At 43.6% G+C, this 15,442-nt stretch overlaps 1 protein-coding gene across 1 annotated transcript in view; it reads left to right on the forward strand.

The window, feature by feature from the left end:
- The first annotated feature begins 1,620 nt into the window (after window positions 1-1,620).
- The window catches only part of DNAJB14 (DnaJ heat shock protein family (Hsp40) member B14), a 37,606-nt gene continuing 23,784 nt past the window's right edge, over window positions 1,621-15,442 (forward strand). Inside the window, exons 1-2 of the mRNA XM_050944455.1 lie at window positions 1,621-1,955; window positions 13,797-13,971. Coding sequence (XP_050800412.1) covers window positions 1,823-1,955; window positions 13,797-13,971 — 308 coding nt within the window. The 5' untranslated portion in view covers window positions 1,621-1,822. The remainder of the gene's footprint in view (window positions 1,956-13,796; window positions 13,972-15,442) is intronic.

A 15,442-nucleotide genomic window follows, 5' to 3' on the forward strand; every position in this document is an offset into this window, starting at 1 on the left:
AGAGTTACAGTGCCTGGCTACAACTACTAGGTTTTTACACTCTTTTTGTAGTAGAGGCATCTTAAAGTATACTACATGAGGTGTAAAATAAAAACAGTATGAAGCAAAGTAGTACATCCATTATTTAGATAAATCAAGTGTTCAAGATTAGAGTATATAGCCTCCCTTGGTTGTTGGGGAAATCTTAAAACTACTCAAGTATTCTTTTTTTTTCCTGCTTCCCTGTCCTAAAGCCTCATAGGGCTAACTGTTGACGGTGTCCATTAAAGCTTTGGTCAAATTTAGGAAAATGACCTATAGCTGAACTTTTTCAAGTCATTTTTAAACTTAGTATAAGTTTATTTTGAGGCAAGCTTCTGCTCGAGGTGGCCGTTGTAATTTAGGCCATGCCTGAGTGGTTACTAGCTCTAACGTGTCATCTGATCTTGCTCATATACATGAAAATGAGCAAGTACAAGAACCTTGGTCTAAGTAGGGTCTGTATTGCCACCATATGTGAAATTGCAGCATGTTTAGGTGGTATGAATCCCTGCAGATGCAGTGTGGAAGTAGGTGCATTCTGGAGATCAACTTTTACAGTGCTTCTAGTGCTGCTGCAAAGTACAGTACTCTATTCTCTCTCCTAGGACAGAAGTAGCATTCAGCAGAGGATCAGTTTCCTGAGATTGAGCAGGTCACTTGAGCATACAGGATAAAGACCTGCTTTGTGAGGATAATCTGTCGCTATAACCTCATAGCAACTTCTAAATCCTATAGCATATTCTAGTAGCTACACTGTAAAATAGTTTGACCCAATTCCTGAATTTTACTACATACATATTAAATGACAACCAAGTACTTTATTCTTTACTTTTAAAATGAGATGCATCACTCTTGTAAGTTGGTCTCTTCTACATGACCAGCATGTAGTGGCAAATGAATGATTTCTGGGTGGAAGAAAGAACAAATTAAGGTTAAAAGATGGCTGTTGCCATTTTAAAGAACTACTGCCCCCAATCTAAAGAATAAGGGGAAATGGAGTACTCAACCTAGAAAATAATTCTGCTGCTAGTAACTGTGATGCTTGGAAAACAGCAGGAATCTGAAAGGTTTCCATAATTACTATTAGCCCTTATATACATGTAGTGTGTTAGTCATAGTCTCCTGTAAAGGGTAGAACTGGGGGCTGCAGTGTAGTCATCAAACCCTTAAACGAGACTCAGGGGCGGGTCTCCGCCCGTTTTTCACACCACCCCAGGACCGTAGCTTGCTATTGTCCCTTGCTCTCGCTTTGGTTTGTTTCGGAGGCATGTGCTATGGAGGCGGTACAAGCTGTCGCAAGTTCATGGGGCGCTGTAAGAGCGGGCCACGCCGGTTAGAGACACTTATCCCCCGCCTCTGCACTCCTGCCACCAGGTGCCCCTCAGCACGGCTATCTGCCCGTTGCTCACCACGCTAGCGCCGGGGGCGCGTCCCTGCGTGATTCCACTAGGAGCGCTGCTGGAGGAGGATGCGGCCGGGCAGGGAAGCGTTCAGGGGCCCGTGCCGCGGAGGACATGAACCTTCCCCAGGGAAGGGCCAAGCTCTCCCCCAGCCGGGGGCTGTGTCTGGCGGCGCAGTGCGCACGCGCGCCGCCCTCGCGCAGTTTGGCCCGGAAGCAGCCGGCGGCCCGGCCGGTGGGAGCCGCGCGCTGGTGTTGCCGTAGCGGCGGGGAGGATGCGGCGCGCCGGGATGGCTCGTACGGAGTGAGGCAAAGCCCGAACCTCCCACCCCCGGCTCCGCTCTGGCTTCAGGCCCCTTCTCTCTGCGCTGCGGCGGGCGGAGGCGGCGCAAGGAGAAGCCCATGGAGGGGAACCGGGACGAGGCGGAGAAATGCATCGAGATCGCCCGGGAGGCGTTGGAGGCCGCCAACCGCGACCGGGCGCTGCGCTTTCTCCACAAGGCCCAGAAGCTTTACCCGACTGAGACCGCCCGAGGTGAGGCCCGGATTCCCTCCCCGGCTGGCCCCCCGCCACACTCCTCCCTTGGGTCGCGACCCACCGCCGCCCGGCTGCCGCCCCCGAGGGTCCAGTGGGGCCGGAGCCCCCCCTCCCCGCAGGCCGAGCCCCCCAGCCCCTGGGCAAACCCCAGACTAGCTCTCCTCGGCCTAGGGTTTCTGAGGCTCCATCTCGCCTGTTTGCTACTTCCCCTCCTCAAACATGATACCTTGGGTAGGGCCTGACCACCGGAAGGGAGACACTAGTGACCTCTGGGCCAGCTTCACCCAGTGTGCCCTCTTTGTGGCTGTGCCCATGAGCCCAGGTGCAGCCTGGTGATCAGAACATGGCAGTGGACTTTATGCCTATGAAATCGCTCACCTCAGATTTCAGGTGATGTGCACAGAAAATGTCACGTGTGTGACTATACATGTGTGTGTGTGTGTGTATACAGATGGAGGCCAAGGCGAGAGCCCTAGAAGTGAATGATTAGCTTGTTTGTTCAGCTGTATTCAGACTGGTCTGGCTGTACAGATGTAGCAGGGAAACCAAACAGTAAGAGGTTTTTAACTGTTGGGAGATTGGCTGTTTGGGTATTTAAAAGGAGAAAGTGAAGTTGGGAAGAGAATCCATTGCCTGGAATCAGGAATTGAAGTCAGCCTTAGACAAGCACAAGTTCAGCTTTGTTCTACTGCACTGGATCATAGACTCCTATTTCGTACAAGTTGCCAAGGAGTATTTCTACCCAACAGCTAGACAGCGCCCGTGTCAACTGCTGGTGTCTAGTTGCTGTGTAGACATACCTTAAAAGGCTTGAAGAGCTAGTTGAAATTCAGAGAAGCACTTCACTAAAACACTTAATACTTAGCTAAAACAATTGGAAGAAATATAACTTGGATTTATCATGTTCTCTTTAGAGATGTAAAAAGTTAACCGGTAAGCCTTAACTATTAACCCCAGGCTGGCTGGCTGGCTGGCCGGTCCCAGCGTCCCCGCGCTGGTTGGAATGGGCCCAGGCATGCCAACCAGTGGGATTGGCCCAAGCCACTTAATTGGTTAACCATTTAAATCAGCAGTTCTTGTTCGGGTCAGAGGCCCCCTGGGGATCTGCAAGCAGGTTTCAGAGGGTCTGCCAAACTGAGCTGGCATTAGACTTATTGGGGCAGGAAGCCCATGCTGTCCTGACTCCATCACCTGGGGCTGAAGCCACAGCCTGAGCAGCTTAGCTTCACAGGCCCCCCGTGTTGAAGGGCCTCAGGCAGTTGTCCTGCTTGGTTCCCCCTTGTCAAGGTCTGATTCCCACTTTGAACTTTAGCGTCCAGAAAGTGGGGACCTGCATGTACCCCTCTAAACTTAATTCCTAGCTTAGATCTGATAATGCTGCCACCAACCAAAATATAGTGTTTGCTACACTTTCTGTTCCCCAAAACTCTTCCCTGGGGAACCCTGAGATATACACTGATCCAAACTCTTTGGATCCTAAAACAGAGAGGAACTAACCTTTTTCCCCCTTCTCTCCCCCTCCCAGACTTTCCCTGAGAGAGACACTGATCCAAACTCCTTGGATCCTAAAACAGAAAGGAATTAACCTTTCCTTCCCCCTACCCCCTCCCAGACTTTCCCTGAGAGGTACACTGATCCAAACTCCTCGGATCCTAAAACAGAGAGGAATTAACCTTTCCCTTCCCCCTCCCAGACTTTCCCTGGTGAGTTCAGACGCACTCCCCTTGGGTCTTACACAAGAATAAAAAAAATCAGTCAGGTTCTTAAAAAGAAAAGCTTTTAATTAAAGAAAGAAAAAATAAAAATTATCTCTGTAAAATCAAGATGGAAAAATGTTTACAGGGTCTCAGCTTTACATAGACCAGAGGGACTCCCTCCCCCCTAGCCTAAGTATAAGTTACAGCAAACAGAGGTAAAATATCCTTCCAGCAAAATACACATTTGCAAATCAAGAAAACAAATATAAAGACTAATTCGCCTTCTATCTAGTGCTTACTAGTTAGAACTGTTTCAGAAAGATTGGAGAAACCTGGTTGCATGTCTGGCTCCTCTTAATCCCAAGAGAGAACAAAGAACAACCCAAAAAGCACAAACAAAGCCTTCCCTCCACCAATATTTGAAAGTATCTTGTCCCCTGATTGGTCTTCTGGTCAGGTGTCATCCAAGTTCACTGAGCTTGTTAACCCTTTACAGGTAAAAGAGACATTAACCCTTAACTATCTGTTTATGACACCCCTAATGCCAGTCCTGGCTTTTATATGCAGAAAAACAATAATTGTGGCACAGGTGGGCCATGGAGTTTTAATAGCATGTTTTTTGGGGGGGGGGGAGGGGGGCTCAGAAAGAAAAAGAACCCCTGTTTAAAAGACATACTTTTAATCATTTAAACGGTTAACTTTATAAACAGTATTTACATCCCTAGTTCTCTTGTTGAAAGAATTTATTGTGCATTATTGTTTGCACTTTTAGCCACCAACATGGCTGAATTGGGGCAAACCATTACTGCAGATGTGCTTTACACCAGGATTCACTGCACTAGTACAAGTTTGCTCTACTCCATTGTGAACTAGGTCTATACTAGTCTTTGGCCAGTTACACACTGACATTTTAAAAAACATTAGCATCTTTCTAGCAGTTGTTTAAAAGATGGTTCTTTAGAGGAAACAATAGCATGGTTTCAGATTTCATTATCAGCAGGGTCATTGCCTGTCTAAGGGTATGTCTTCACTACTAATGTTAAAGCGCTGCCGCAGCACCAGCAGTGGGAAAGAGCTCTCCCAGCACTGTAAAAAAACACTCCCATGAGGGAAGTAGCTACCAGTGCTGGGAGTGCGGCTGAGAGCACTGTCTACACTGTCACTTCACAGCACTGAAACTTGCATCGCTCGGGAGTGTTTTTTCACAGCCCTGAGCGAGAAAGTCTCAGCGCTGTAAAGTGACAGTGTAGACAAGGCCTTAGGGTCTACTAGTCATGCTATGCCATCAGTTTATTCTAGATGTTAGTGCATGCAATGACTTGCTGAGTTTCCAGTCTCCACTTAAATTCCCTTTATTTTCTTCAAAGGATAAGTAAGTTTCCTTTTATTCTTTTTACTGAAATGAAGATTTCCACACAGAATTAAATACTGCAGCATAGGATATTTCAAATTAAAATTGCACTCTAGGGTGATGCTCCAAAAATATCAGCTCTAGGTGCTGCAGGTTCCTACTGAAATATCAGGTATATATTTACCAAACACTTTCCCTCCTCCTGTGCTTACCTGTTAAATTTTGTGGGCAAGCAAAAAGTAAGGGCTTACAACACCTGTGTTTTTTGTTCGTTTGTTTTTAAATTACAGTAGATAGCTATATTAGGGATCATTACGACAAGGGAAATCCATTGCCTCCTTATCTCTGAGCAGAGCCCTATGCAGAATTGATAGGTCACATACTTTGCACCTCTTCCACTTTGCCTGTATGTCTTAAGTAAGTACTACCACAAGCCTGTGATAATCCAAAACGCTTGCCATGGCTTAGTTGGATGGCCTTCATGAAAATACTCTTTGCCTATAAAAAGGAATATTGGGCTGGAAGCCAGAAGACTGAGTTTGTCTCCTCTCTTACACTGACTAGAGTTAATAATATTATACATTTCACAGTCCCTATGGCAGTGGTCACCAACTGTTGGATCACGATCAACTGGTTGATTCTGGAGACTCTCCAGTTCAATCGTGATCTCTGGTAGTGCAGTGGGGCTGCCACTAAGGCAGGCTCATTGCCTACCCTGGCCCCACGCTGCTCCCGGAAGCTGCCATTGCGGCCCTGGGGGGTGGGAGGAAAGGGGGTCTCTGCATGCTGCTCCTGCCTGCAAGCACCACCCCACAGCTCCCATTGGCCGGGTACAGAACTGTGGCCAATGAGAGCTGCGGGGGCAGTGCTTGCAGAGAGGGGTAGCATGCAGAGAGACACATACTGGGCCACATTGGCCATTTCCAGGAGCAGTGTGGGACCAGAACCACCCAAGATAAGTGCTGCTCCCTTCAATGGCCAGGTTCTGCATGGCTCTTCAGCATTAAGACCAGGAGTAGCATGAGTACAGCAGGCCGAGAAGCCTCCCAGAGCCAGCCCTCTCCTGCACCCAAACTCCCTTCCATAGCTTACACCACTTACCCCAACCCTCTGCTCACTCAGAGCCCCCTCCCCCACTGTGAACCCCTCAGCCCTAGCCCAGAGCCTGCCCCAGCCCAGTGAAAGTGAGTGAGGGTGGTGAAGAGCAAGTGATGGAAGAGGGGGGGTGGAGTGGGCGGGGTTTGGGGGAAGAGGCAGGGCAGATCCTGGATTGCCCTGAAATTCAAAAAGTGATTTTGGGTGTAAAAAGGTTGGAGACCACTGCCCTATGGTCTTATGCCCCTACTTCAGGAGGCAGGCAACAATTTCCATTTTGTTTTTATAGGTGAGGTTTCTGGGACTTGTGCAAGGCCACTTTTGGGAATACAATCTAAGATTAATATGGCAGACCTAAATTTCACCCACTTTGCCACACTGCCTCTCAGAATGAAGATGCCAAAAATGTGCTTGACTGTGATGTCTGTAAAATGAACTTTTGCTGCATACCTTTCTTTGTAAAGTGTTTGTTTCATTGCACAGAGTGGATGCTTAATGAGGCTATAATGTATAGGACCCTTACTTTATTCATTGTGGAAACTGATACGTGTGTCATGAATGAAACAAGGCATTTTTCAGGTATCCAACTTGAGACACCTAGAGCCTGATTTGTTTGAGCACCTACAGTTCTATCTGAAGCCAATGAGAGTTGCAAATGCCCACTGCCTGTGAAATATCAGGCCCTAAGAGTATGTCTACAGGTGAACCCAGGGTTAGTGGGACTTGAGTAGTTGACTTGTAAGGGAACCTTGGGCTTGAGCATCTACATTGTATTTTACCCTAGGTTAAGAAGTTTCTGACCCATGCTCAAACCTAGGGCTCTGTTGTCCACACTGCAGTGCACAGACCTGAGTTAAAGTAACCATATCCCAGACTCCCAAGCACTCTCTCCCCCACCCCAGAAAATGTGGCCACTCTAGCCCTAGGACTGTGGTGCACTTTGGGAAGACTTTACTGCTGCCCTGTAGATTATTAGGAAGCAAGTCATTTTACAAAAGGCTTGATTGGTTCACTCTCCATTGCAAACCCAGAAGGCTCTCTGATAACACTGCTCTACAGCCAAAATGCTTCTGAAATAAATGTAGTTCAACTTGACTAATTCTGGGTCACAGAGAACGAAAATGATGCTTAAAATTGTTGATTGGCTCTAGTTTTCAAGATATGCTATTGGGTCAGTATATACAACCCTTGACTTGGGAATGACGGAGGATAAGTGAGTTATAAAGGGAAGGGATCTCAATTTAAATCAGAAATGACTAAAATACATCTTTGACTGGATCTATGAATAAATCTATGACTGGATTTGGACAGTACTTGCTTTTTAGGTGAAACAATGAATGATGCAATCTGAAGCTGGTATTGCTCTGCTGAACAAATTGCCCTATATCAGCTCTAGAAATCATACAGTGTCGTGCTCTCTTATTTGTCAGTGTTTGATTTTGCAAAGGGACACATTTCTGTTCAGCCAAAGTGAGCAGAGATGCCTCGTACTTGTGTGAACAGTGCAGATAACTTCTGCTATGTTTGTGGTGAAGTGACTTTCGCCTCACAAAAGCGCAGTATAACCACTATGGTTAAGAAAGCCTATCACCTTTCTTTTGGCTGCAAAATTGGAGATCAGGACAAGAGGTGGGCCCCACGCATATGCTGCAACACTTGTGCAAGAAATCTTCGCCAGTGGTTGAACAGGAAAAGGAAATCTATGCCTTTTGCAGTGGCAATGATTTGGAGAGAGCCAACAGATCATACCAGCAATTGTTACTTCTACATGGTGCCTCCAGTTGGGAAAGGTGTGTCAAAGACGAAAAAGTGGACTGTGCATTATCCAAACATTCCATCAGCTATACGCCCAGTACCCCACGGAGAAGGACTGCCAGTTCCTGATGCACCAGAATCATTCTCACTTGAGTCAGATGAGGAGGAGGATGAAACTTCTGGTCCTACCATCAATGTCACAGGACCCACATTTTCTCCCATCTTCCTCCTCTGAAACACACCTCATAACACAAGATGAACTGAATGACCTTGCCAGGGGTTTGGAACTACCCAAGAGTAAGGCAGAGCTGTTGGGCTCCAGACTACAGCAGTGGAATCTCCTGGCAGGCTATCAGGGCAAATGGAGCCCATCAATGCTTGCAGACTATTGCTGGACGGTGACAAGAGATGCTCCATTTAATGAATACAAGAGACAAGCCAAGAAGTGCCGAGTAGACACTGAATAGGACTAAACTATTTACATAATAGTTTTTTGCCTTTTGTTTCATAATAAATTTTATTTATATAACCCTTTTGCTGATTTTTAAAGTGTTACATAAACAGGATAGGTGAAATATTATCATGTAAAGCAACCATAAACACATGAAAAGACCTAGGTTTACAATTTATGATTAAAACTCTACTATCTACACAATATACATAGACATAAAATGTAAAAACTTAAATATTTTAGAAACAGTAGCCAATCAGTTGTTTTAATCATATTTGAATTCAGCACATCAAAATACATAATAAATACCACATTTTATCTCTGAAGCAGACGACTTCTCAAAAATTGTAGACCAGTGTAATGTTTTTGCAGATCGCTAATCAGAAGAAAATCCGTTAACACTGACCTGAACTACTGCTTTGCAAAGGAAGTGTGGCTTCCATTTTCAATAGAGTGGATTGCAGAATTTTGGGATAGAGAGGACTAAGGAAGTTGTCCCAAGGAATTGTGTGATACTTAGGGCACAGACCCTCCAGCCCTGGCTTGACAGAAGCTCAGACTCTCCAGCCCTGTCAGGTCCTGGGTCCGAGTCCTGGGTTAGCACAGTTAAAGTGCAGACACAAGTGGGGCTCATGCACAGGCTTAGATTGCAGTGTAGACATACTCTTAAGTGTCTTAAACTGGGTACTCACAAATTAGTGGGCTCTTCCAAAAATAGGGATAATATCTCTTTATCTCACCAAGGTGTTGAAAAAAAATTGTGAGGTGCTATTACAGTGATGAGTGCAAGAGAAAAGCCTTTGAGTAAAATTTTTTAAAAAACCTATATTCAGGTAAGGATTTAGATGATGTGCAGTAGATAAGGAATTAAATCACATTGAATGATGAGGATAAAATGAAATATGGAATAGCTGCTTCATTATCAGAGTACCATTCCTTCTTTGCAGTGAATGAAGCAGGGGTCCTGTTTGAAAAATAGTGTGTTATCACGTAATTTAAAGATAATGCACACATACACAAACAGGCAAAATTAAGATTTCATGGGCAACATTAGTTCTGGCTCTTCCTAACTCTAGTGCTTGATTTGAAACCTTAATAATGTTCTTTTGAAGTTCTTTTTGTATGGATTATACTATTTATATTCTTAATTATATTTGGACCATCAGGTGCATGCTCTAGAATCTTAGAAGATCTGGAAACTATTGAGAAGTGTTTGGGATTTTTTAGTATGTCTACACTACTATTTTTTAGGAGATTTCCCACTGTCCCACCAGTGCAGCTCCCTCTGTGGTAATAATGATGAAAATGCTAGTATGGACAGGCCTTAGATGTTTTTTTGCTACTAAGTCATCCACGCCACCACTGTGTGTTGTGGCAAAAAGAATGTAGAGAAGTTTTTAAGAACATAAGGATGGCCAAACCATGTCAGACCAATGATCCATCTAGCCCACTATCCTGTCTTCAGACATGGCCAATGCCAGGTGCTTCAGAGGGAATGAACAGAACAGATAATCACCAAGTGATCCATCCCCTATTGCCCATTTCCAATTTCTGGCAAACAGAGGCTAGGGACGCTTCAGAGCATGGTTTTGCATCCCTGCCCATCCTGGCTAATATTCATTTCTGGACCATGAACTTATCTAGTTCTTTTCTGAGCCCTAGGGGTTCTAGTTCTCTCTTCCCAGCCTCTTGGAGAGAACAGAGTTATTTAACGACATAAAACTCCAACGAGCTTAAAAAGTGAGTGGAATCTTTTTCTTCCAGAATGTATAAAGCATTGTGGTGTTGATAGTTTACAAAGTTATGTTGTCTGCCATCTTGTTCTATAAGGTGAATTTTCAATAGCTCTGGCCTCTAAATTAGCTCCTTAAGTTAGGATAAAGTTGCTCCCCATCTACTGATGGGATAAATACCCTCTGACTACTTGAAACCAAAATTTGAACAAGTCACAGTGCATCTTTCATTGTGTCTTAAAAATTGGCAAATTTGAGCTCTGTTGGAATTTAAAAAGGAGGGAAGGATATTTAAGGGCCCAGTATGAGTATGCCCTACCACTAGTGTCAAATGAGTTCAACCTTGGGGACAGCTGTAGGGTAGGTCTTTAGACAATAATCAATACTTTGAATTTCACTTGTGAATTGATTGGGAGCTAGTGCAGAGCTTGGAGCACAGAATTGTATTGATGTTGGCCCAGCCCAGGTTAGACATGAACAGCCATGTTCTTGGTAGCTGAAGAGTCAGAGTGGCATTCAAGGATACACCTAAATAGAGGGCATTACAACTTTCTAGCCTGGAAGTGACAAAGGCATAAGAACTACGATGTGGTCCATTTCTGTCTTTGCTTGTCTCTCGTCACTGTAATACCTGAGCAGCTTTCAATAATTAACGGTATTTAATTTCTGTAGATTTAATGATATTTTATTTATTTAAGAACTTTATTCCCAAAGGATTCCAAAACACACACACAGATTTATCAATTGCAGTAGAACCTCTCTCATCTCACTTTGATAATTCTTACAAAAATCCCTGTGTATCATCCTACTTTCCATTGATTTAATGGCAAGTGGTATTGTAATGAAATCTCATATTTCTGACTTCTGGTATGTCGTCCAATATGGTTATAATTAAATCTAAACAACACCCTTCAGAATAAGTCAAGTTCATTAGTTTTTTTTATCACATGGGTTCATTTATGTGCTTATTTGCAAAATGAAGTAACCTGCAGTAGGTCTTGTAGTCATCGGAGTGAGCTAGCAGGTTTCTTTTGTATTCAGAGACTTTCTTATCCTCCACTGAAATGCACATCTTGTGGAGTGATTAGTCACAACTACTTAACAGCAGTCAGCAACACAACCATTCAGGACAGCAGTTTAATTCTTTATTTAACACTTTTTGTTTTTTGTGATGTATGCCTCTTTATAATTAGATATAATTATTAGAATCTTCAGTATAAATGTGTTTCTTTTGTGGCATATAAATATACAGTGGAATTAACTGTTGAAGATTATGCTTAAACCATATCTTAGCAAGCTTCTTACAGATTGCCGTCTTCATTTCTCCAGACATTCTTTAAATATCCCAGTACAAGAAGTGTCACTGTTTGGAAAGTATGTTAATCAAGAAGTTAGATGTAGATCAGGAAAGGCTTGTTCCTCCAGTAAAAAGTACAAGCAGTATCTATAGATTGTCAGGCATCTTGGCTTCTACAAAAGACATAGGCCCAGATTCTGCCTTGCTTTTTGGCTGCTTTATGCCACCCTGCCAGCACAAAGCATTTCCAAAGTCCAAGGTGTAAGTCAGTGGCTCTCAAACCTTTGTACTGGTGATCCCTTTCACATACCAAGCCTCTGAGTGCACCGCGCCCTCCCCCCCCCAATAATTAAAAACACTTCTTTATATATTTAACACCATTATAAAAGGTGGAGGCAAAGAGGGGTTTAAGGTGGAGGTTGACAGCTTGCGACCCGCTGAGGGGTTCCAACACCCAGTTTGAGAACCCCTGGTATAAGTGATCCTTCAGTGGCATAGAGACAGCTACTGGTCATAATAGATCACATGATTATGGAATTTCACTCCTGCCCAAAGGGTTCTGAGTTACAGCAGAGAAATTGTATGCAGCATTGCTATAGTTGAATCAGTCCAAGGATATAAGAGAGACAAGGTGGGTGAGGTAAATCTTTTATTGGACCAACTTCTGTTGGTGAGAGAGATGAACTGAAGAGCTTTGTGTAAGCTTGAAAGCTTGTCTCTCTCACCAACAGAAGTTGGTCCAATAAAAGATTTACCTCACCTGCCTTGTCTTTGTAAGAAGAGAAATTGATCAATCTTGTTAATTTTACTCTGCTTCTGCTTGTCATTTCTAATCAGCAAAAACATAGGAGCTGTTTGCAGACTCTGGAAGACAACAGTCCAGGGGCAACTCCAGGCACCAGCGCAGCAAGCTCGTGCCTGGGGCAGCAAACCGCAGGGGGCGGCCTTCTGGTCGCTATGAGGGCAGCAGGCAGGCGGCTTTTGACGGCGCACCTGTGGGAGGTCTGCTGGTCCCGTGGTTTCAGCGGCAATTCAGCAGCGGGGATGGTGCGGCACCGGTGGACCTCTCGCAGGTGTGCTGCCGAATCCACGTGACCACCGGACTGCCCGCTGCCTGCCATGCTTGGGGCGGCAAAACACCTAGAGCTGCCCCTGCAACTGTCCATTGGTTTGTGTGTCACATTTGACAGGGTATCTCAGGCATAAGTGTTGGAAACTTAATATTGTTATAAAGAAAAACCATGTATTCTTCTGCAGAAATTGATGGCTTAAACCCCACAGTAGCCAGGGAAAGCTTCCTACTCGTTACAGTACTAGCAAATAAGTGAATGGATTTTTTATTTTTCAAGCCCTCCATATGCATATATTTTTAACGGACCATAGAAATGTCAGTGCCTGATGACTTCTGTTTCTGTGAATTTCTGCCTCTTTATTGGAAATGAAGGGTGTCTTTTGCATTCTTTTCAGCGCTCTGGGGATATATACTACTTTCACATGTCCTCACCGTCCACAGTGTACCCTTCTTGGCGTATTGCTTTTCTTAAGATTAGTGTCCTTCTAGATAAAGAAGATTGGCTGAGACTCACTTTTTTTCCTCCAAGAACCATTCCTTAATCTTTTGTTGTGACATGACACACTTCTGCTCTTTGAGTCTCTGCACTTTGCCTTGTATAGCACTTCCAGTCCTTGGTTCAGGAAAAAGGGCAAAGAATTAAGCCCAAGATTTCTGTATAAGTACCGTCATATCTGTTGTTGGGCCAGTCCTGCAGAGGTCCCTAGGAGATGAACTAAACACTAAAGAACCAATTTTAGTAGTTCTCAGACTCTGTGTACTGCTGATGGTCTGTGGAAAGCTGATTCCTCCTTTCTCTTTTCAGGTACAGGCAGTCCTCGGACTTAAGACACAATTGATTCCTGAAAATTGCATCATAAGTCAAAATGTCATAACTCGGAACCGCAGTCCACTCCATTGCGGGACCGAACGTCATAAAGTCAAAACCAGTCGTCATAAGTTGAATCAGGGTGTCAATTCAGAAGTGCTGTTTGTCATAAGTTGAACGTCATAAAGTTGAGGACTGCCTGTACTTATTCAGGCATTTAGGGCTTTCATTGCGAAGAGATGGATGGATGCCTGTAAAACCAGCTGGAAAGTGAGGAACCAGCCCAGCTATCTCCACTACTCTGTGTTGCTACATTAGAAGAGAAGAAGGAGGGGAGACTGGGGGGCACGAGTCGACCAGTTACCAATTTCTAAATGCTTTCCCTTGTAAGCAATTGCTTGCTATAGTTGCTTCAAGAATTTTGTGTTTGTGAATAGAAGAGGTGAGGGGGGATCCATAAGACAATCTCTTAAGATGTGGACCACATCTTAATGAAAAAGTTTCGGAGCCCTTACCCTAATAGGTCTCTTCCATCTGCAATGTGTATTATGATATTATGGTTATACTGTCTCTTTACAGTTTTGTTGGAAGCAATTATGAAGAATGGAAGTGCTGCTGGGAGTGCTCCGTACTGCCAAAAGCCAGCAAATGGCAAAGATCAAAGTAAGCCCAGTAGCACAAAGGACAGCAATGCATCTGCTGCAGGTGAAAGTGGAAAAGGCTACACCAAAGATCAAGTGGAAGGAGTACTCAGGTATTGACTTACATAAGCAAATCACCTCTTGTATCACATGCATGTGGATATTATTCACTTAAGCTTCCAGGTAAAGAATCTAAAGAAGCATCTCCTAGATCTAGCTCAGCTTTAGGGTAGAGATGCTTGTACTGAATGGAGACTTTTTTTTTTTAATAATACAAATTGTGATGTACATTCATTCCTTGTGAGAGTATTATACTGACCTACATTTCAAATATCCCTACCTGTTACAAAATCTAAGGTAGTTATTGAGGAGCTGTCATGGCAAAATGACTGACTGTGGAAGTCCTGATGTGAAACATACAAGGCAGTGTTTCTAACTTAGATATTTATAAGATGTCTAAAATATACTTCTTCAAAGTGAGACTAAAAATCCAGGGGTTAGAATTATGAGGAAAAGTATTAATACATTTACAGCTAACATTAAAATTTTCAGGACAGTCACACTGTGCACATAGGTTTTAGATTAATTTGAATATTAAATCAGCTCCTTACTGGAGACCTCAGCTTGGACTACTAATTCTACCCCTGGGCCTAGTGTAGCACAGCAATTTTATAGTGGAAGAGTAGAGCCACCACAGTTAAGGTTGCACCTTAATTTTCATTCTGTCAAGATTAATCTAAAAGACAGAATTTTTTGAGTATCATTTTAAAATTTTCATTGTAGCTTGAGCAATGTTTGCTTGATTTTTTTTTTCAGCCTTATGGCAATTTGTGGGGGAGAAATTATCATTGAGACCTGCTATAAGAGTTTTTAAAAGGGCCACATGACCTTTGGACCTTTTTCCCCCAAGGACAGCACTTTGAGGGATGAAAACAATAGTTGTCCTTTTTGGTTTGTGTAGATTGGATAAATTCTCTTAGAAAGTAAAAACATTGTTTTTTTAACATAAAACATAAGTTACTGTTTTGACTTTTGGCAGTATCCTGCACATTAGTCAGTATCAACTGTATGCCAGTGTTTAGAATAGGGCTCCCTGTTAAAGATTTGTTTCCTGAAGCTCAGTAACCCCTTTGATCATACCGACGTTGATAAAAGTTGCTTTTTTTGGTTACACTCAGTCCCATTGTTCAGAAAATTAGTGTAGAAGATGCATCATGATTACATTGCCCTAGTGCTGCTGCTTACTGGAGTTTTTCATCATCTTTCTATTTAATGACATTTTCTTTGACAATACTTGTAACAAAAAATGTGAGTGTGCATGAGGATTTTAGAGCACTTTGAAATCTCAGCTCTTACCTTGAAAGCAAAGCTTCCAGTTTCAAACTTCCAGAAGGAGCCCCTACAGAATGCAGGCAGCGAGCAACACATACAGTAGAACACCAGAGTTGTGAACTGTCCAATCAACCACACGCTTCATTTGGAACCGGAAGTACGCAGTCAGATAACTATAGTATAGTACTGTTAAATGTAAACTACTAAAAAAAAAGGAAACATTTACCAAAAAAAAAAAAGATTAGATGAGGT

This window comes from Gopherus flavomarginatus, chromosome 3, assembly GCF_025201925.1.
Source record: "Gopherus flavomarginatus isolate rGopFla2 chromosome 3, rGopFla2.mat.asm, whole genome shotgun sequence".
Classification (NCBI taxonomy): Eukaryota; Metazoa; Chordata; order Testudines; family Testudinidae; genus Gopherus; species Gopherus flavomarginatus.